The 22,771-nt window shown below is 35.9% G+C and overlaps 1 protein-coding gene across 7 annotated transcripts in view; it reads left to right on the forward strand.

The window, feature by feature from the left end:
- The window catches only part of GAPVD1 (GTPase activating protein and VPS9 domains 1), a 57,156-nt gene that overhangs the window by 17,379 nt on the left and 17,006 nt on the right, over positions 1-22,771 (forward strand). For 5 of the 7 annotated variants that reach the window (XM_039861689.1, XM_039861694.1, XM_039861692.1 and 2 more), the window contains 14 exons: positions 536-753; positions 1,519-2,362; positions 3,847-3,933; positions 4,750-4,884; positions 5,030-5,219; positions 8,356-8,516; positions 10,677-10,806; positions 11,928-12,053; positions 13,926-14,099; positions 15,658-15,798; positions 16,873-17,007; positions 17,493-17,612; positions 20,698-20,775; positions 20,976-21,346. In XM_039861689.1, coding sequence (XP_039717623.1) covers positions 569-753; positions 1,519-2,362; positions 3,847-3,933; positions 4,750-4,884; positions 5,030-5,219; positions 8,356-8,516; positions 10,677-10,806; positions 11,928-12,053; positions 13,926-14,099; positions 15,658-15,798; positions 16,873-17,007; positions 17,493-17,612; positions 20,698-20,775; positions 20,976-21,346 — 2,877 coding nt within the window. In that variant the 5' untranslated portion in view covers positions 536-568. The remainder of the gene's footprint in view (positions 1-535; positions 754-1,518; positions 2,363-3,846; positions 3,934-4,749; positions 4,885-5,029; positions 5,220-8,355; positions 8,517-10,676; positions 10,807-11,927; positions 12,054-13,925; positions 14,100-15,657; positions 15,799-16,872; positions 17,008-17,492; positions 17,613-20,697; positions 20,776-20,975; positions 21,347-22,771) is intronic. The other 2 variants (XM_039861693.1, XM_039861695.1) reach the window with 1 other exon arrangement.

The raw sequence follows: 22,771 nt of genomic DNA on the forward strand, positions 1-22,771 counted from the left end.
TCCTAACAGGCCACAGACTGGTACCGGGTCAGCGGCCCACCGGGTTGCTGACACCGAATGGAGAGAACAGATCCTAGTAGTGTAAGAAAGGAAGCAGGGAAGTCAGTTAGGAAATGGTAATTAGAGACCTTCAGGTGAGCGGTGATAATAGATGTGGGGAGAAATAGTCAGATTTGAGGTGTATTGAAGATCGAGTCAACAGAATATGCTGATTGACTGCAATGTGACAGGAGAGCAGTCGGGGACTCTCCAATGTTAATAGGCACTGGACTTGAAGGGTAAACACAAGGTTTTTTGCAGTGGCTATCTCTGAGTGGCCTTATTAGGAGCTTTTCGTTTTTTCTTTTTGCTCATCTGTATTTACCAATTTTTCTATACTGAATCTGTGATGCTTCTGTAATAAAAAAATATAGATTACTTTAAAATTAGAGTTAACCATGCTGCTAAATATAGCTTAATTCTTAATGTGTTCTCTTATCCTTTTTGATTTTAGAAAACAATTTCAGTAACAAAATTTTTTAATTTGTCTTTTTAGTGATCAGCCTTTGTACCATTTCCACATTTGAAAATGGTGAAGCTAGATATTCATACTCTGGCCCATCACCTCAAGCAGGAACGCTTATATGTAAACTCTGAGAAACAGCTCATTCAGAGGCTCAATGCAGATGTACTTAAGACAGCTGAAAAGTTGTATCGGACAGCATGGATTGCTAAGCAACAGAGAATTAATTTGGATCGGCTTATCATAACCAGGTAAAGAAAAGATTTTGAGGTCTTAAATTTATAAACCACCGTGATTCTGTGCTAACTGTAAATGGATCTGTTTCAACAAAGTGCCTGGTTTAAGATAGTTTAAATTAACATTAAGGTGAGTCTTTGCTTATTTTGTTTATTAAATCATTTAAGCACTGTTATAGAGAATTACAACTTAAGCACTGATATTTTGTACCACACCAATCAATTTTGTATCTTCGTACACACACATTTTACTGTTAGAGAGTAAATTTTCTTGCACTCTATTTTTCTCCTAATATAATTTAATATATACATTTCTGTGTTTTGCTGTTGTATATCTACTTTTCAGTTTTAGAAGCCTCATTTTTCACTGTGTTCATACCTCATTGGTCTGTCATTCCAAGAAGCAGTTTTTAACTGTAAGAGTAGTAGTAGTGCTGAAGTATAATGTTGAGAAAAGGAGCCAGACACAGCAGAGTACGTATTGTATGATTCTATTTATGTGAAGTTCAAAAAAAAGAGGCAGGACTAATCTTTGATGCTAGAAATCACAGTAATGGTTACCTCTTGATACTTTTCATTGAAACTGATTTAATGTGAGAAATCTCTCGTTGTTTGTACTTTCTGGTTTTTTCTTTCTTTACACATTCAGATGCTAAAAGATTTTAGCAATTTAGTCATCTCATTGCTGGGACTATGCTCAGGTTATGGTTCATGTTACAGTATGGTATATGCGTTAAGTATTGCTAAGTTTGTTATGTTGCTTGTTTGTTCATTTCGTAGTGCTGAAGCTTCCCCTGCTGAATGTTGCCAGCATGCCAAGATTTTGGAAGATACACAATTTGTCGATGGATATAAGCAATTGGGATTTCAGGAGACTGCTTATGGAGAATTCTTGAGTCGATTAAGGGAAAATCCTCGTCTTATTGCCTCCTCTCTGGTTGCTGGAGAGAAACTTAATCAGGAGAACACACAAAGTGTTATTTACACAGTTTTTACCTCTCTCTATGGCAACTGCATTATGCAAGAAGATGAAAGCTACCTCCTTCAGGTTTTGCGATACTTGATTGAATTTGAACTTAAAGAAAATGACAACCCTAGGCGACTTTTGAGGAGAGGAACTTGTGCCTTCAGCATCTTATTTAAACTTTTTTCTGAAGGATTGTTTTCTGCCAAACTTTTCCTCACAGCTACTTTACATGAGCCAATTATGCAACTGCTTGTGGAAGATGAAGATCATCTGGAAACAGATCCAAATAAGCTGATCGAGAGGTTCTCCCCTTCTCAGCAGGAAAAACTCTTTGGAGAGAAAGGCTCAGATAGATTCAGGCAAAAGGTTCAAGAGATGGTAGATTCCAATGAGGCCAAACTAGTGGCTTTGGTGAACAAATTTATTGGTTATCTCAAACAGAACACCTATTGCTTTCCACATAGTTTGAGATGGATCGTGTCACAGATGTACAAGACCCTGTCCTGTGTAGATAGACTGGAAGTTGGGGAAGTCAGGGCAATGTGTACCGACCTCCTATTAGCTTGCTTCATTTGTCCTGCAGTTGTCAATCCAGAACAGTATGGAATAATTTCCGATGCTCCTATTAATGAGGTGGCAAGATTCAATCTGATGCAGGTATGCCTTGCTGTTGTCGTTATCGTGGCATTCGGTCTGAAATCAGTTGATTAGGCAATAGGGGCGGGATCAGAAAATCCGATGACAATATTCATAGATTCTTACCAATCATTCCTTTTCCTTAGACTGTCCTAAATATTTGCTGCCTAAGGTATAAAAGCAGTCATATTGGGACTTTAAAATATTGTTGTCATAAAACATTTTGTATTAGTTTTTAAACGAAATCCTTACACCTCCTAATGTATAGTTGATTAGATTTTCCAGAACAAGCCCACCGTCCCCTTCCCATGATTTCAAAATCTGGAATGATTGAAAACTGAGTCTTTTGTACTTTATTTGGTAGCAAAACCTAGTCTGAACAATCGTGTGGCTATTTATAATTGTTCATTATTCCATTTAGCACTAATGAATACTCATGTTTGCTGCAGAAATGTTCCTGTGTTTGATTGTAGGATGCTACCCTAAATACTGGACATCTTACACACTAACCAACCTTTTTAAAATCTCCAAATCTTGAAATATGAAATTCTTCTAGACCCAAGAGTTTTAGAAAGAGGATTTGGGGATTTACATTAACACTTTTTTTTCTTTCTAATTATCTGAACTACTGAAATCATGTTATTTCTTAAGGGAATCTTTTAATCACATGTCTCAGGAATACTGTGAAGAGGAGACTGAGTTTATTTGGAATAGGATATATCTTTGGATGATTCTTTTTAATCATACACTTTTTTTTCATGATCGGTTCCATTACACTAGGGTACTTAGCAATTAACTATAGAAATCTCTGAAATAAAATTTTTTTATCATCTATGAAATACTAAGTTTGTTCTTATGATAATGTAGCTGTAGTTTTTATTTTTGTCATTCTAACAGAAATTGAATCACATATTTTCAAAATGATAAAAAGGGGGTATTGTCCTAGATATTAAGAAGACGATGCTATATGATGTTAACTTTCAGCAAAGTATCTTTAAAGAGAGTGGATTAACAGTTCACTTTTGTCAATAAGGAACTTGTTCCGTGAATTAATATTTACTTTTCAAACAGCATACATTTTTTTAGGAATTGTTTGCTTTTCAGTCTGGTGGGAAAAAGATCTACCATGAGTACTTTGTGAACTATATAGGGAAAAGTACTTAGCATTAACTTGAAATAGTTTGAGTCAGCTTTTACAAATTAATTTTAAAATTTCTAAGCACATGAAAAGTACAACATCAGAAACAAAGGTGTATTTTTATTACCTAATGTCGATATCATTCGTTGAAGAGAAGTCAAAGCAAAATTTTCTACTTATTCTTTATAACTCTAACTACAATAAAACCTGATGTTGGCAAGATACACATTGGGGACCCTCTTTTGTCTGTCTGGTCAGGTGGTGTGAATATTACTATGAAAGAGATTTTAGAGGAGAAGTGGGTAAGTACTTTCACAGAGAACTTTGTACGTTACAGCCTGTGTCTCCCCACTGCTTTGGGTTGCAGGTCGGCCGCCTTTTGCAGCAGTTAGCAATGACTGGCTCTGAGGAGGGAGACCCTCGGACGAAGAGCAGCCTTGGAAAATTTGACAAAGTAAGAATGAACGCTATATCAAGTGGAATACTGTTCATAGTGGCAAACCTAACTATTGTCTTTGTTAAATCTTGTCCTTAGGTGGTGTATAAATTAAATGTGCTTTTCAATTACCCTTGGTTTAGCTAGAGAGCATGCAATGTTGGGTCAGCAGCATTTAGAGGAAGATGTCACTAAAAATTACTAATTCTCACTTATAGAAGTGTCGAGAGGCCATCGTAATGAGAACCAAAGAGCTATTAAGATTATTTTATTTTGAAAAGTTTAATTTAAAAAAATTGTCACTAAATCAAATTGGCAATAATTGTATAATTTTACGTGTATTTCATAAGTTAATATTTATGGCATTGTTCAATTAGTTTAATTAAATAAAATTTTAATCATATTTGAGTAGGCTATATTCAATCTAGTTCAAAATTCATAGGCTTTACAGTGAAATTTCCCTTCCACCTCTGATCTCTAGCCTTTATTTCCTCCCCCGCCAAATTTCTTGATGTTATCAGTTTTTTGTGTGTGCTTCAAGAGATCCGTGTGTATACAAGCAAATTCCTACATATATTTTCCCAATTACCCTAATCCTCCCTTTTCACAAAAGATAGGATAGCGAGCACTGTTCTGCAGTATGTTTGTTTCACGACCCGAAATATCTTGAAGATCATTCTATATCAGTTCATAAAGAGTTTAATTTTTTTTTAAATGTTGGGTTTAATAATATTTTCAAGAAGAAAAACTTTGCATGCTTGTCTACCTTAATCAGAAATTTTGTTCTCTTATTTTAGAGAAGTACTTCACTGTGATCTTTTCCTGTTTTAACAGAGCTGCGTTGCTGCTTTCCTCGATGTTGTAATTGGGGGCCGTGCAGTGGAGACCCCTCCACTGTCCTCCGTTAATCTTCTGGAAGGGCTGAGCAGAACCGTGGTTTATATAACCTACAGTCAGCTTATCACCCTGGTAATGGCTTGATTCTTTAATAGAATTTTCTTGGGAGTCATTTATCTGAGCACGGACAGAATCATAGATGAGTACATTGCGTGAGGAATATATATTGTGTTTGAAAAATTTATTTCACTAGCTAATGTCCATTTACTTTTGCCAGGTGAATTTCATGAAGAGCGTGATGTCTGGAGATCAGCTGAGAGAAGATAGAATGGCTCTTGACAATCTGTTGGCAAACCTGCCCCAGGCGAAGCCAGGGAAAAGCAGCAGTTTGGAAATGACTCCGTACAATACCCCGCAGCTGTCTCCAGCAACCACGCCAGCAAATAAAAAGAATCGCTTGCCTATAGGTAAAGAGACTTTTCTTGTGGGGCTTTCCCTTAAATTTAATGGTTTTTTTTATTAGCATTTGTTATTGCTCGGTGTTTCTGAAATACAGTTTTAAATAATTTGGAAATGTCTTTCTCTTCACATTTACTGGTAGTAATTCAGTTTTTTATAGTTGTACCAGATTAGTTAAAGTTTAGCAGTAGGCTTTAGCTTTATCTAGACCACGATTTTCATAATCAATTGAAATCATGCTACCTGCAGTATACTTTGCTTATATTTTAATGTCTTTTTTTGGGAAACTTTAAAAGTGTCATTTGTTATAAGTAGTCATTATTTGAATTATGTAGCCCTTTCCTTTCTACAAAATTCTAAATAATATAATAAAATAATAGTTTAGAAGTTCCGATCAGTAAAGTTGAAAATACAGTTATTATTTTTCCATTATTGTTACTAATAGTCTTTTATCAACTGAGCTAAGATATCTTTGTTATTTTATAAAGTAAAACAAAATTTCCAATTTATTTTGTTATTCATTAAGAATTAGGCTTAATTAAGCTTTATTCACTTAATAAACATCTATTATCCATAGATATATACCAAAAAATTAATTGAGCATATACTGTGTACCAGACACTGGGTAATCACTTTATAAATGTTTCATTTAATCCATGCAAAAAATCCATGCAAAACAGGTAGGCATTATAAGGTAGGCATTATAATCACTACCCTGCAGGTAGGGCACTGTGTTAGACACTAGGGATACAAAGACCTTAGGATGTGCCCTTATTCGAAGCCAGCTGCCAATAGTCTGATTGTAGAGAACAGGAAGAGTCCAAGACCCTTCGGTGTACTAAGTGTTTGATGGACATAAGCATAGAGGATTATCAGGACATCTAACTTAGCTGGGTGGTGATCCTGGAGCAGGTGAAGCCTGCACTTTCTCTTGAAGGATGAATGAGAGTTGCACAAAGTGAATAAGACAACAAAAGAGTGTTTAGGCCAAGAGAGCAGAGTAGGTTAGGGCTAATTTTTTAATAATAACGAAGACCTTAGTAATAATTAGTGAAAATAAACAGTTAATTATATTTTTTACATTTTGAAGAATGAGATTTTATTTTTAAACATACATGAGCTGATTTGTTAAAAACCATCAGTTTCTTAAAATTAATCTACCTTATATTTAACATAATATGAAATAATATCATCAACAGGAATGCGATATCATAATCTTTAAGTCAGGGCTCCCCAACCCCGGGGCCGTGGGCTGGTACCGGTCCGTGGCCTGTTAGGAACTGGGCTGCACAGCAGGAGGTGGGTGGCAGGAGAGCGAGTGAAGCTTCATCTGTATCTGCAGCTGCTCCCCCATGGTAGCATCACCACCTCAGCACCAGCTCAGATCATCAGGCATTAGATTCTCATAGGAGCACCGGTCCCTGGTGCCAAAATGGTTGGGGACCACTGCTTTAAGTCTTTAGCTTTCACCATCCCAAATGTCAATTTTCAGAATTAAAAATAGGAAAAAAATGAAGTTTGACACTCAATGATTTTTAATATAGGCTATTTGCACTTTTTTTTTTGCATCAAGAAATAAATGATTTGGTAAATTAGAGATAAAAATGTTCATTATTCACTCCTGTACATTAGTTTTTTCATTTCTTGTCATCCAGAAGTATCATTAAATATGGGGATAATGGAAAGTAAATTTCAAGTGTTTTCCCAGTATTATTTTGTATAGTCTATGTGACCTGGTAATTGAATTTATTTCATATTTTAAAAAATGTGTCCATTATTCAGAGGGTTGATTTTCTTTCTGTTTAATGCTTTCGCAACCCAGGACAACAGTTAGCAGCCATCACTGCCTGGGATTCCTCAGCCACCAATCTTACTGCTCATATAGCTCTAGTAACCCCATTTGGTGGGTAATAGGCTGTTCTTCCTCTTCTTGTACAACTTTTATTTAAGAAACAGTTTATAAAAGTGTGCTCCACGTGCATGTTGCTTTTGCTTTGTGTACATTGCTACATGAATTTTGATTACTTGCATTTTTATAAATTATAACGTTTGTTGTTTAAGATTCATGTAGTTGTTCCTGAAGTTGAATTTAAGTTCACAATTCAGTAGAAGATAGTGAAGGTCAGCAAAAAAAGGTGTGGGTGCACCTGACTTTTGGAAGTTGATGTGTGCTCTGAATTTTGAAAGTAAGAGTTATTAATGAACAGATCTATAGCATTGTGGAGAGGAGATGATTCTCTATATTTCTGTCTTTAGATCAGTTTCACTCAAAGTGAAGTTGAAAGACTTGATACTATAGAATATTTTTGCTTTAGGTCTGTACTTTTGATTATTTTGCCCTGCAATAAAATTTCTAGTAGTATTCAGATTGTATTGAATTTTACTGACCTCTGAAAGAAAATTGAAACTGATCACAGAAGACCGAAACTCATAAATTGTCACCAACTATCTAGATCTTTCAGATATTCTTGTAAGATCTATAGGCTGGATTATTTTAGATAAAAGTATTAGGTAGGGGAAAAAACACCCCAAAATAATTAATCCTGTATTAATTTAGAATGTTTCCAGTAAGCAGAAGGGAAACTTGTATTCAACATAGGGAAATCTCCATCTTTGGGAAGAGGTTAATTCATTTTAGGAAAGACAAACTTTCTGGTTTTGTCAGCATTTGCCTGATTAATGTATATTACTTTATATGGCAATCAGATTTCTATATGAAATTTTCTAATGCTTATAAATTCAGTTCTTAGTATGGGAGACCCTTGGCAGTTATTTATAGGTGAAATAGTTGAAGTATCTTGAAAAGATAAGAAATAGGGTAATGCTTTTCCTGTCATCCCGAGTCTTAAATTGATTGGGACGTATTTGCTGTCCTACAGATGTGGTCATCTGTGTGTCATTCTCTGTCAGGTGAACATGGATCATTGTTTCTGCTTATCAGTTTTGAAGGAGAAACTATATTAGTCATCAGTAGAGTAACTGGGAAGATATAGGGGTTTTTTTTCTTATTCATATTTTCACCACTCTTTTTTTGTGTATGCATGCGCAAATGTTCTACATTAATAGAAAATATATATTTGTATTTAGTGTGCCACTTTCTTTATCTTTTTTTATAAATTGTGTTATTTGAAATTTTTTTATTAGCAACTCGGAGTAGAAGTCGCACCAATGTGCTAATGGACCTACATATGGACCATGAAGGATCATCTCAAGAAACCATCCAGGAGATACAGCCAGAAGAAGTCTTGGTCATTTCCTTAGGGACAGGTCCCCAACTTACTCCAGGGATGATGTCAGAAAATGAGGTATGACTGTATTGTTACATTTAACTTGTAGCCATCAATGTTAAGAAATTTAGATTCCATTCTAATTAATGGTCACTTCTATAAATCAGTATGCATTTAATGAATATTTTTCATTATCTTCAGAGGGCCTGCCATGACACACCATCAAATGCTAAATTTCTTGTCAGCAGTTCTGGAAGCCCTGCACATTAATATGTCTATGGCACTGTAGTTGGTGACCAGGTCCACACCAAAAGGAATTTTCCTAATAGTGAAAGAGACAGAAAGCCAGGAAATTGTGATGTGGAAGTTGAGACTTTTCCAGTGACCTGTAGAAAGTGTTTTGTGTTTTTTTTTTTTCTTTCTAATCATATACTAGTGGCATTCCTGCTTTAAGGAGCCAAACATTCTTTAGAAATATATTTTTTCACTTGGCTATTTAGGAAGAAATGGAAGAGATAACTGAAAAGAAAACTAAGAAAGTAAAATATTTTGGAGAAATGGGATTGGGGGTATGGGAATCTGTTTTAAAATATTTGTAAACAGAAGAGCTTGGGATAAAAGGAAAGAAGAAATCTTGACTCTAAAGATAGGAGGAGCCTTTTCTCATAGATCGTGACCTCCTGAAAAAGCAGCAGCATCTTATATTCAACAGCGACTGCTTATTATTTAAGAAAACCTAGTCCTGGCTGGGAAGAAGGGACCAGTTATAGCGGTTGTTAAGGTGGTGATGGTGGTTGGCTGTGTTTGGAATTGTGGCAGCACTTCTAAGAGAGAGGGCTGTCAAACTCTCAAACTTTTCACACACACACACACACACACACACACACACAATGAATAAGCTGGCAAAAACAGTCAGAATCGACTTTTAGGAACTCTAGAATGTAATCACAAACGTATAACAACCAAGGGAATGCTTAATGAGGAAGAAAACTGGTGAACGTCAACCAGAGAGCTCTGTGGAATTACCTTCCCCTGTTACCGTCCCCCAGTCCCCAGCTCAGTGGCAGCCTTGATCATAGTAGTCTGCATTCCTGTGCAGGAAAATGTCTTCATTATGGCACGATCTTTTGTTTTCTGTTCATTTGTTCCACCCTCTAGGCTTTTAGATTTTGCCTGAAGATTTTTTGCCTTTTATTCATTATGAGTTTAAAGGTCTGAGTTATTATTTTTATTATCTTAAAAAATACAAAATGTAAAAATTTTATGTCTGCATTTAATTTCAAGCAAATAGGAAGAAATTCTATTTTTAAATAACGTTTTAATAGCATCGCATGAGTAAATATATAGAGCCATTAAAAACCCTTTATTTTCCTTATTTACCTGTAGGGTAGAAATAGTACATTGAGGTGTTTTTGTTTGTTTTTGTTTTGTTTTTTTTTCTTTTAAGTACATAAAAATTCTTCATATCCCAGCACTAATAGCCTAGGAGCTCAGTGGCTGTGAGTTCAAGTTCAAGGTGTCCTTAAAACATGCTGTGTGCCTTCCAGTAAAGCAGTAATTATGTTATTTGGGAATCAACATATAGAACAAATAGAAAACAAAAACGGCCATCCAGCTCTAAGCTAGGTGTGGCTGTGAAGTCACACTTCAGCTTCTGGTATTGACTTTTATGGCCATGTATATGGTGATCCGGTGCAAGTTCAGACTAGACTGATTAAATTCTGATACCTACAAGATAATTTGTTTATGTTTTCTTTTTTCCTTCCCATTGGCTTAGTTTATTAACTTTTGTAAAAATGTTCTGCAAATTTAATATGTCAATTTACCATGCTAGGTGCTTTATGTGCATCTTTTTATTTAATCCTCAACTCCATGGCATACATACTAGTATCACCATTTTAGAGGTGAAGAAACAAAGGTTTAGGGAGTTTAAATAACTTATCCAAGATTACACAGTTGGCACATGGCAGAACCAGGAGGACTGGCTTCCTGACTCCAAAGCCTTCTTGATTGCCTTTCCAGTTTCCAACACCAGTATGGGAGGCATAAGTTCAGTTCTCACTGATGGTCGTACTTCTCAAGGCACTTAAAAGCTCGATCAGAATAACAGAGAAATGGGTTTTTTAGTTAAAAATGATAGTTTACGATTAAAAAAGAACTTAAACATGTATTTGCTGTGGTTTGTCTTCTTGTCAGTAATCTTCAGTTGTGATGCACCAATGGCATTTTATTTTTTAGGTCCTAAACATGCAGCTTTCGGATGGAGGACAAGGAGATGTCCCTGTTGATGAAAACAAACTCCACGGTAAACCTGATAAAACCTTGCGCTTTTCCCTGTGCAGTGATAATCTGGAAGGCATATCTGAAGGTGAAGGGTTACTTCATTCAAGGAGTTGTGTGGTTCAAGTAATATTTTGTTTTGTGTTCTTTAAAGGAGCCTTATAAATTATAATTATACCATCTGTGCCCCTCACGGAGGAGAGTAATGAAGTTTTCCTCTAATGATCTTGAACAGTTGGCTAAAGATTGTTTCTTGAATAAAATTAAGAATACAAGAAAAAAAAAGATTGCAAGAGACCTTTGGTCATATAAAATGGAAAAGATATGTGTTCATTGAGACTCAAATAATACAAAGTTTTGTTTCTCTAGTGTCGATATATACTAAAGCTTATAGAGCTCCTTTAGAGGGATATAATGCATGTCTAAATGGGAAAAAAATGGACTCACTAGTATTTCAGGATGTTGTGTATACTTTTAATATTCTGTATTTTTTCATTCACACACTCACACACTTCACCTTTATGAAGCACAAAGATAAAATGGAAATAGGAATTAAAAAGACAATTAAAAGCCAAGACTGTGAAGTGAGACTGTGTCAACCTTTGTACTAGGATAAACTTTTAATGAAAAAAGTTTAAGTTTACTAACATTTTAACATAAACATAAAATATAATAACCTTTCCTCTAACTATATAAAGTAACATATGTTCATTCTAGAAAATGCTGAAAATGAATCATCTGTGATCTCACCATTCTATTAATAACAGTTAACTTTTTGGTTTATTTATAGCAAGATTAGGTTTAGGCTGTTTTGTAACCTTTTTTGTTTAGCGATATAACAGTAACATTTCCTTTTATAATTTAATATTCTTAAGTAACTTGGTTTTTAATGGCATGGCTGTCTTCTTTAATTTTCAATGGGCGTATCATGATTTATTTAAACATTCTTCTGTGATTAAACATGTAGATTGCTTCCACTTTTCAGACATTATAAGAAGCCCTGAAACAAGCAATGAATTTTTGAATTGTTCCTTAGGACAATTTTTTAGAAGCAGAATTGCTGACTTAACAGTCATGTATACGTTTAAGGAATAAATGCAGCATTAAAAACACTTTAATCAGTCTTTAGTCTCTTATCCAGGCATGAAAAGTTGCATGGTGCCTCCCGACTGTTTTCTAAAGCTACTCACAGTGGAAACATTTCTCTAGGTCCTTCAAATCGCTCCAATTCAGTATCCTCTCTAGACCTGGAGGGAGAGTCTGTATCCGAACTCGGAGCAGGACCTTCTGGGAGTAATGGAGTCGAAGCTCTGCAGCTGTTAGAGCATGAGCAAGGTAAAGTGACGTTGGACACAGTTGCTCAAGTAGCAAAGAACTTACCTGGTTTCAGGATAAACAGTGTGTCTCCATGTAAGTTGGCTCTGTTCAGGAAGAGAATAAATTTAAGTTGATTATATAATGACTATTAAACTCACATTTATTCATAGTTCCTTCATTTCTTAAAAATGTGTTCAGTTGGTGAGTGAATTGTTTAGGCTTAAATTACATGCTTGAATTCTGTAATATTTGATATTTTAATTCTGTAATATTAAAATTTTAAGGGATACAAAGATAAAACTCAGGGCTCAAGGAACTTAGAATAGGACGAGAATGGTACACAAATGATTAAAAGTGTCATAAGAGTGCTTTGACAGTTCTGAGTGAGAGAGACAGTGGTTGAAAGTATAGGGAAAAGCTTATTGGAATAAAATACTAGCCTTAAAGCCTGGCTGGCATCGCCTTGGCAAAAACTGGAGATAGGGCATTGTAGGTGAAGGAACGTGTAAGCAAGTCAGAGAGATGGGAAACCATAGTACTTACTCAGGAACTACCAAGTAGGGAAGAAGCACCAGCTAAGGATTGAAAAATAAATGGATCCCTATTGTGCTTTAGGGAGATTAATTTGAAAAAGGTCTTTGGATTTGTTTATTTAAAGATCACTAGAGGCCTTCAAGAGAGTGTTGAGGGCAAATACCCTCAACTGGGTTCGAGGCAGTGATTTTTAGACTTTAGTATGCATAAAAATTACCTGATAAGTTAAAAAAAAAAAAAAAGCTATTTCCCATGTCTCATTTCTAGAAATCCTGGTTCAGTCAGTCCATTTTAGAAAGGAAAAGGGCATTGCCAATTGGAGTATGTGTGGCTTCAATAAAAGTAATGCTATATTTTAATGGTTTGTTCTTGTTATCAATTAGGATTAAATTTTCTAAAATCACAGAATAGTATTAGCTTAAGAGAAAAGTCAAAAGAATATCATTTCCTTAACAAGCCCTCTAGATCATTCTGATGTAGGTGGTTGGTAGTCTGTAGTTTGTGAATATCACTTCCTTAACAAGCCCTCTAGATCATTCTGATGTAGGTGGTTGACATTCTGTAGTTTGTGAACACTAGGTAAAGAAGTGAATTGAGTTAAATTGCAGACTCTTTTTTATCAGTCAATGGAAGACAGTAAACTCCAGATTTAAGGGGTGTATCCAAGTCAGATAAAAATTTTTTTTTTAGTATGAGTTTATTAGTTAATTATTGCCACAATGCTATATAATAAACCACCTCAAAACTTAGTGACTTAAAACAATAAACATTTATTTTTGCTCTCAAGTCTGTGAGTCAACTGGGTGGTGGTTTTGATTTAGACTGGACTCACTCATGCATCTGTGGTCACCAGTAGTCAAGTAGGGAGCTCCACTCATCTTAGCTGCTGGTCTAGAGTGACCTGTGCTTTGTGTCATGTGGTCCCTCATCTTCCAACAGGCTCGTTCTCATGGGAAAAGCAAGGGTGAGAAAGAGCAGATGTCTATAAGAGTTCTTAATGCCTAGCCTCACAGCTGGCACACTTCCTCCTCACCCTTTTAGCCAAAGCAAGCAACATGGCCTGTGCAAATTCAGAGAGAGTGGAATGTGTCCCAATTATTGATCAGAGTCACACTGCAGAGATTATGGGTACAGGGAGACAGTTGATCGCATCTATGGCCCCAGTTAATCCATGAGGGGAGATCAGTTCAGGGAGAGACTACATCCATGAGGGAATAACTCAGTGTTTTGGTCCTGTGTGCTCAGTGTTAATTATAAAATATGTAACATGAAGTTCAAGACAAAGTTTTTTAAAGTTAATTTAAGAAATCATAGCTGTACTACCATTTTTCAAGTGTTTAATTTTGTTTTCGATAGCTACAACACAAGATAATCTTGATGATAAGCTGAGGAAGTTTGAAATTCGTGACATGATGGGACTGACAGATGATAGAGATATATCAGAAACAGTGAGTGAGACCTGGAGTACGGATGTCTTGGGAAGTGATTTTGACCCTAACATTGATGAAGATCGCTTGCAAGAAATTGCAGGTAAATGCTCTCTGATGTATCTGGAAGATTGCTCTGTGGTTATTCACATCTACCCCCTCTTTGTGGGAAGAGCGTCAGTGGTCTGACAGACGTGGTGTGTATGTTAGCACAACCTGGGAAACATAACTGTAGGGAACAAGGCATCTGCGTATTTTGTTTCTTTACTTAAATAGAGATATGTTTTCCTTGTCTACATTTATTTAACTCCCTTCCTCACCTCACCCCTCGGAAAAAAAAAAAAGTCTTTTGAATTAGCTTCTCATCAAGTCTTATTTACAAGGCATAGTATATGTTCTTAGTCTGTGTTTAGGATGATGTTCTTCTGAGACTAAACACCTTAAGATGAAAATTCTTACAGATCATAGCCATAAAATCTTTCAGAATAATATGATACTGAGATTCTCTAAAAATTGAATTTACTTCTGGAAGGATTAATCTAGTTCTAAAAAGTATCCAGTTTTTTTTTCTTTTTTTATATCAAGTGTATCGATGTACAATTTACATACATTAAAATTCACCCTTCTTAGCATACTGTTCTGTGAGTTCTGAAAGATTCATATGGTCTTGTAAACATCTTTATTTTTATTTTAAATCATGGAACCATTCAAACACATTGAAGTATAATAGTATAATGAACTCCATGTACCCACCATTCAGCTTCAACAAGTGTACATGCACACATGGCCAGATTGTTCTATCTCTTTTTCCTACCCACTACTGGTACTTTTGTTATCCCCTCCCACTGTTATGTTTAGGTAAGTTAAAGACATTTTTTTTGTAATTATTTCATGACATATCTTTAAAATGTAACTTTTACCAGTAATCTTTTTCCAAAAGTTTTTTCATTTTCATGCACTAGAGTAGAATTGCTCTTTTATTAGGTTTAATCAGAAGTAGTAGAGCATTTTGAGTATTTTTAACACAGGTGTATAATAAATAATGTTGAATCCTTTCTATTTGTATTTTGAAGTAGTGTAAATAGATTTTTTAATTGATTTTGCATTACTTCGTTCCAGATGCTAAAGTAGTATTTTTCCTGGCAGTAAGCTCTATTTGAACAGTAAGTTGTATTTTGCAGTTGAATGAGTACTACAGAGACAAAGCATATTTTCCTGCAAATTTTATTGCTCTGAATACATGGCTGATGTGCCAGAATAAAACACATTTGGCCAGCATAACTTTCTGTGGTTAAATGTTTCTGAGTATTTTTAATCCCTGTAGGACTATAAATTTTAGAAAGATAATAGGGACACACGTAAAATTTGCCGAAAACCAAAGTGAAAGCTAGTTGAAATGACCTCCTCTAAAAATGGGTTTTCTCTGTGGAGAACCCAAGGTGAACAGGAGGCAACCAATGAAAAGGAGCCTGTGTCATTGTGACCAGAGTGGGAAATTTGAATTTTCAGTGGTGTTATTGATTGAAATTACTCTTACCTTGGCTTCTTTCTTGTGGGTAGAGTAGAGAGATTTTGTTAGCTTAGTGTTTGGCCTTTCTCCATTATCACTGCTCTTTCCATCAGGATCTCTGTTAATCCTTTGCTCCCCACTGGTTATACAGGTGCAGCAGCAGAGAACATGTTAGGCAGTTTACTGTGCCTGCCAGGTTCAGGGTCAGTGCTGCTTGACCCCTGCACTGGTTCTACCATATCAGAGACAACAAGCGAAGCTTGGAGTGTAGAGGTATTGCCAAGTGACTCAGGTTAGTATGCTGTCATTATTTGCTTTTTGATTTGCACAGAAGTTTTCAATGTAAGGTATCCTGATTTCTGTATTATGGACATTTTGCCAAATAGACATTTGACAAATGTGAAATAATCACATTGCTAAGAATTTCAAATGGAAAATTAGTTCGGGGCATTTTCTGTCCATCAAGAATAAAATGCAGTGTTGAATGGCAGTAGGCTAAGATGGCAGGTGATTTCAGACTGTTCAGTTCTTTTGGAAGCAACTGTTAGTAACTCATCAGGGTTTTGTGTGGGGCTTTGAGTCCAGGATTTCCCACTAATTCATCACAAAGTAGGTATAGCAACACAAATCAAACCCTGAGTGCTTGGATCCCTGGTAAGCATGTTTAGATATATCCCTGGGGAGAACTTGAAGAGCACTGAAAGTGAGACTGGAGTCCTGAGAATTATTTTGTGCAGGAAATAACAAATGTATGTAGAGTGTTTAGTACTTTCTCTTATGTATTACACCGATGCTTTTTTTTTCTGCTTATAAAGATAAACCTTTGCCTTTAAATAAATGTCAACTACCAGAATGTAAATATAAGTAACTGTATGTCTGAATTACCTTCTATGGGATGTGCTTGGCTCAAGAATTATTAAGTGATCCTGACCTGATAGGTGTTTTATGATGTTAACACATTCAATCATGCTAACTTTTACTTAAGGAAACAGTAGGATTAACTCACTGTCTGTTAAGCATCCATAGGAGTTAATTTTTTAGAAAGTGGTTGATTTCATGCCAGCTTGCTCCGTATTCTCTTGTTCAGTTTACTTGTTAACCAACAGCACACTCTATGAGATTAGTGATCTGAAAGCAAAATTTTCATCTTTGCACAATGAACTGGCCTATATGGGGATGAAAACACAACCTTGATTTCTTTAACACTTGATGATCTAACTAACTTTGCTTAACTAGTCCAGACTTAGAAATCTATTTACGCTGATTTCATTCATGCCCTGGTAGCTTTTGTCATCTGGGTCACAGAAGCCGAAACTGTGGTGTGCTAACAGAATCACTAATGTGACACCTCATGTCTTCTATTTAGAGGCCCCAGATTTAAAGCAGGAGGAGCGTCTACAGGAACTGGAGAGCTGTTCTGGACTGGGCAGCACATCTGATGATACGGATGTCAGGGAGGTCAGTTCCCGCCCCAGCACGCCAGGCCTCAGTGTTGTGTCGGGTATGTCTGTCTTGTTTTAAGGAATAAGGATTTCAAGGTGTGTTCCCGCCTCCTCATTTATAAAGTTGATAACAGAGATAGATTTTATTTAAGACCTGAGTAATTTCCAGGAAACAAAATTATCTCTATGGGACTTTACATCTATGAGAGTTTAATGTTAGGCTATTATAGAGTCTGCTGAAATAATTGGCAGTCTGTATGTGTTCCCTTTGTAACTCGGTATCTGTTCTTGTTAGCCTCTGCTACTTGTATTTAGAAATGACATGATAATTCTGATTATGTTGAACAAATCAAGGTAAATGTATTTAAGCAATAGTATACAATAAGGGACATAATACCTAACAGCTCACACGTATGGAACTGGGACACACAAAAAAATTGAGACTATTTACATTTACCCAAACCTCATATTACTTTTTGTGTGGTTATTTTGTTCTTCTTGCTGTTTATTTTTATTATTTATTTATTCACTTTTTTTTTTTAAGGCATAAGTGCCACCTCTGAGGATATTCCCAATAAAATTGAAGACTTGAGATCTGAATGCAGCTCTGATTTTGGGGGTAAAGATTCTGTCACTAGTCCAGACATGGATGAAGTAACTCATGGTAAGAGGGGGGAATGAGAATGACTATTTAGATAAACAATCACATTTGTGGGTGAAATCGGTAGTCTTACACATTGCCGATGGAAATATCAGTTGTTACAGCACTTTGGGGTATAATTTGGCAATACATATCTAAGGCCTTAAAAGTTCACATACTGAATTTGGTCCAATTATTCCACTCTAGCAATCAATCATAAGGAACAGTTCTATTTATAGAGAAAGTTTTATGCACAAAGATATTCTTCATAACATTGGCAGACAATTAGAAACAACCTAAGAATTGAAAAACAGAATGGCTAAGTGAATTTTGATGTAGCTACTTATTAGAATTTATACTGCTGCTTTTTGACAGCTTTAAAGAATATGAAATAACTTAGAGAAATACCTACAACATAATATCACCTGGAAAACTTAAAGAATTTTGTTATATATACGGTAAAAATGTTAAAACTAAAACAAACAAAAAACAACCCTATCATAGAGAACGCACCGGAAAGAAATACTAAAATGCAACTTAATTAAAAAAAAAAAAAAAGAAATGAAGAAAGAAATACCAAAATGTTAGCAATGTTTTATATATTGGGTACTAAAATTTTTCTTTTTTTTTTGTGTGTGTGTGTATATATATATATTTTTTTTTTTTTTTTTTTTTGCTTGTTCTAAACCAGGTTTCTCATCCTCAGCACTACTGACATTTGGGGCCAGATCATTGTTGTGGGGGCCTGTCCTGTGCATTGTAGGATGTTTAGCAGCATCCCCAGCCTCTACCAGGAGCCAACACTTCCCTCCCTCCCCTGCAGCTGTGACAGCCCAAAATGTCTGCAGACATTGCCAGACGAGCCCTTGTCAGGGCAGTCACCCCAGCTGAAAAACACTGTTCTAAACTAACCAGCAGTTTTCAAAGTGTAGTCTCCATGGACCAGGGAGGGTCCTTAAGACTCTTTCGGAGGTGGGGAAAGAGTGTGAGGTCAAAGCTATTTTCATAATAACAAAAGATTATTATTATTTTCCCTGTATTGACATTTGCACTGATGGTGCACAAGCAAAGGTGGGTAAATTTGCTGGGACCTTAGCATGAAACAAGGCAGTGGCAACCAAACTGCTCACAGTCATCATATTCTTCTTTCACAGTTAAAAAAAAGAAAAAGTTTTACTTACGAATGTCTTTGATGAAGCAGTAAAAATTATTTAATTACATCTCAACCCTTGAGTGCACATCTTTTTAATATTCTTATGAAGAAATAGGGAGTACCTCTAATGCATTTCTAATGCATTCTGAAATACGAAGAATCTCAAGGAAAAGCACTTATATAATTTTTGAGTTGTGAGCTTATTAACTAGCTGTTCTTTTCTTGTTCATTTTTCATGAAACACCATTTTTACTTGAAAGAATGACTGACAGACAAACATAGTTATTCACACTTGGGTATTTGGCAGACATTTCTCGAAGATCAACAAAGTGAGCCTGTCACTTCAAGGAAAACAACTGATAAAGTAGAGTTTGTTGCCGATGATAAAAATTCAAGCTTTCAGATAAAAATTAGAATTTTGGAAAACTTGTGTCCACTTCCATGAGCTTGACAGCTTCCCACTATTTAGAGACTTTTTTGGTGAGATAGGTGGTGACATTAAGACTTTGATTTTTCTATATGATGTGAGGAAATTTGGCAACATTTGCAAGTTCTGCATATCTAATTAAACCAGTATTTTCTAGATGATCAGTACACGATGTTACAAAATCATGCATGGGTAAAATATCCATTAAAATATAAGACAGACCAATTAATTTTAATGTAATAGAGTACAAAAAGTTCATTGATTTGATTTCAGATTCCAAATTGTAGCACACCTTTAAAAAACTACTTGTCAAGATCTGGTATAGCATCAAAGTGGAATATCCACAGTTATCTGAAAAGGCTGTTAAAACATCGTCCCCTTTCCAGCTACACGTGTCGGGCCAATTTTTCTTTATGTACTTCCACCAGAACAGCACATTGCAACCAATTGAGAACAGAAGCAGACGTGAGAATCCAGCTGTGTTCAGTTTGGCCATACATTAAAGGAATTTGCAAAACTGTGAAAGTGTCACTCCTCTTATTTTTATTTTGGAAAATAGAGTTATTTTTCACTATAAAGAGTTACTTGTATGACCATTTAATGAGTATGTTTAAATAGATTAATAGATAAACATGTATTTCTTTTCAGTTCTAATTTCTAATATGGTAAATTTCAATAGGTATAAATCAGTCAGTAATTTTTAAGAATGTAAAGGTATCCTAAGACCAGAATTTTGAAAACTGTTGATCCAAGCTATCTTTCCTAATAATATGTACTATTTCTATAATTTAAAAAAAAAAGATAAGTAAGATATAGAACAAAAAAAAATCAAAAGGCATAGTAATACTGTCATTCATTTTCAAAATGATAGCTCAGACTCAAAAAGTTTAGAGTAACAAGGCCTTTTGTATATTTTTGAAGTGTTAGTCTCTGCATACTTATCTACTTTAATGTTTCTGAGTTTGGTTGTTTAGACATATGCTTACAGGAGTTCTCTCTTACTCTTTAGCTTTAAATAGTGCACTTTAGAAAATTCGAGTTTGTTTCATGGTAAAATGTAGTAGTATTCATTTTAATATGAGCTATTTTATAAATTGTCATTTGCTGAGAGTAGTAATAGATTCCAAATTTTACAACTTTTTATTTTTACTTCCTCCGTAGATAGTGTTGCCCCTATTTTATAGATGGAAGATGAGGCCCAGGGAATTTGTGACATTCTAAAATTTTTGACGATACACAACTGGTTCTGTGCTCTTTGCATTAACTATGATAGAGTTTGGCTATTAGAATTCATAGGCATGTGGGATGCTAGGCTACTTAAATGTAATTAAAATCCACGTATGTAGAAAAAACATATAATGAATTTAGAGTAATCAGAATTTGGTATTTATTAGATTATCTTTTTCCTGATATGCCCCTCAAGTTCTAATTGATCAAAAAACTTTGAAAGCTGTGCGAAAGTGCCAGACCATTTTCATTGTGCTGGGGATCTCACTGAGTCACGTGTTCTGCTTGCCTGTCCGCTGTAGGCGCCCACCAGCTGACCTCTCCTCCTTCTCAGTCAGAGTCGCTGCTTGCCATGTTCGATCCACTGTCTTCACATGAAGGTAAACTCATCAGATGAACTTTTTTAAAATTGAGATATAATTGATAGATAGCGTTATATTAGTTTCAGGTGTACAACATGGTGTTGATTTGTATTGTGAAATGATCAAGTGAGATTTTTGACTGTCTTATCGTGAGCAGTTTTCAGAAGAATGGAACAAAAACTCTTTGTTAATTAACACTTTGTTCTCCTGTGTACCAGGGGCTTCCGCCGTGGTAAGGCCAAAGGTCCACTATGCCAGGCCGTCACATCCACCGCCAGATCCCCCAATCCTGGAAGGAGCTGTGGGGGGAAATGAGGCCAGATTGCCAAACTTCGGTTCCCATGTCTTAACTCCAGCTGAGATGGAGGCGTTCAGGCAAAGGCATTCTTACCCCGAGAGATTAGTTCGCAGCAGGAGCTCTGATATAGTGTCCTCTGTCCGGCGACCTATGAGTGACCCCAGCTGGAACCGGCGTCCAGGGAATGAGGAGCGAGAACTCCCTCCAGCCGCAGCCATTGGTGCTACTTCTTTGGTGGCTGCACCTCATTCATCATCTTCATCCCCCAGTAAGGACTCATCCAGAGGAGAGGTATGGCACACAGGCCACGTAGAAGAATTTGCTGATTGTGATCACCTTTAGTGTTCTGTCCGCCCGATTCTTTTGACATCTGAAATTAACATGGATTAGGTACATCTAAGGTTAAGGATAGACAGTAGCCATGATTGAAGATGGTTTGTCAATCTGGCATATCCAGAACCATAATCCATAGGAAACCTGTAGTACTTGGTTTTGTGGTAATATAACTTAACATTGTTATTACACTCTTAACTTTCTCCAAGTAATTTTATATCTAATTCCATTTAAACCTCACAGTTTCCTTCTGAGATGGTTAGCTATTTTTTCTTTTTTTCTTCAACAAGGTATAATTTTTTTTATTTTGAAGCAATCACAGAGTTAGAAAGAAGTCAGAAGTAGATTAAAAACAAAAAACCTCCCCCCAACCACATGAGAGTAAGTTGCCAGCCTGATGCTCCCGTGCTCCATCACCTGTGAATACTTAAAGTTTCCTGCAAGTACTTGTACACATAGGACAACCATCTAAGTCTCACACCCCATTCTTGTGTCCCCAATTGTCCCAGTAACATCTTCATAGTGAAAGGATCCCATTCAGTCACATCTTGTATTTAGTTGTCATGTCATTTTAGTCTCAGCCTAGAACATTTCCTCAATTTTTCTTTGACTTGGTGACCTTCACACTCTTGAAAATTACAGGCCAGATTCTAAGATGTTCGTTTAATGTTTTCTCATGACTGTATTCAGATTATTCATCTTTGACAGGAATATCGTAAATGTGACAGTACGTTCCTTTCACTGCATCAGCTGGCACACGATTTTATTTTGTCCCATGCCTGTGGTGGTCATTTGGATTATTTGATGAAGGTGCTGTTTGCCAGGCTTCCCCTCTGTAAAGTTACTTTTTTCTCTTTTGTAATTAATAACTTTGTGGGGGAGGGGGTCCTTTGAAAATAAGTAAATATCCTATTCTACATGAAATTTTTTATTTACTCATTCACATGGTTTTCTATTTTAGTCAGTGGGTTTGTTACTGTCATTTATTTCGAAGCCCAATTGTCCCTGATTTGGCCAGTGGGAGCCCCTTCAAGCTGGCTCCTGGGTTCTTTAGACATACTGCTGTCATTCTTTGAGTATATCTTTGCTTTTTGGCACAAAGTGTTATAAGCTTATATTGTACTGTGTTTGCCCTAGTCTTGGAATCAGCCATTTCTCCAAGGAGCCCTTGTTCGTTTTAGTAGAAAATGGTTTTTAGAAACCAAGATCTGGATGCTAGATGTATTCTTTGCTGTAGGGGTGTTGTTGCTCTCAGGACCTCTCAGTAGACGGAGCTAATGAGTGTGTGCATGTGGATGTGTGTGTGTGCACATGCGGTTGCACACATTTACATATGTATTTGTATATTATTTTTCTCTTTATATGTAGAGAACCATGAGCTCA

This window comes from Pteropus medius, unplaced genomic scaffold (assembly GCF_902729225.1).
Source record: "Pteropus medius unplaced genomic scaffold, Ma_sr-lr_union100, whole genome shotgun sequence".
In the NCBI taxonomy this organism is placed as follows: domain Eukaryota; kingdom Metazoa; phylum Chordata; class Mammalia; order Chiroptera; family Pteropodidae; genus Pteropus; species Pteropus medius.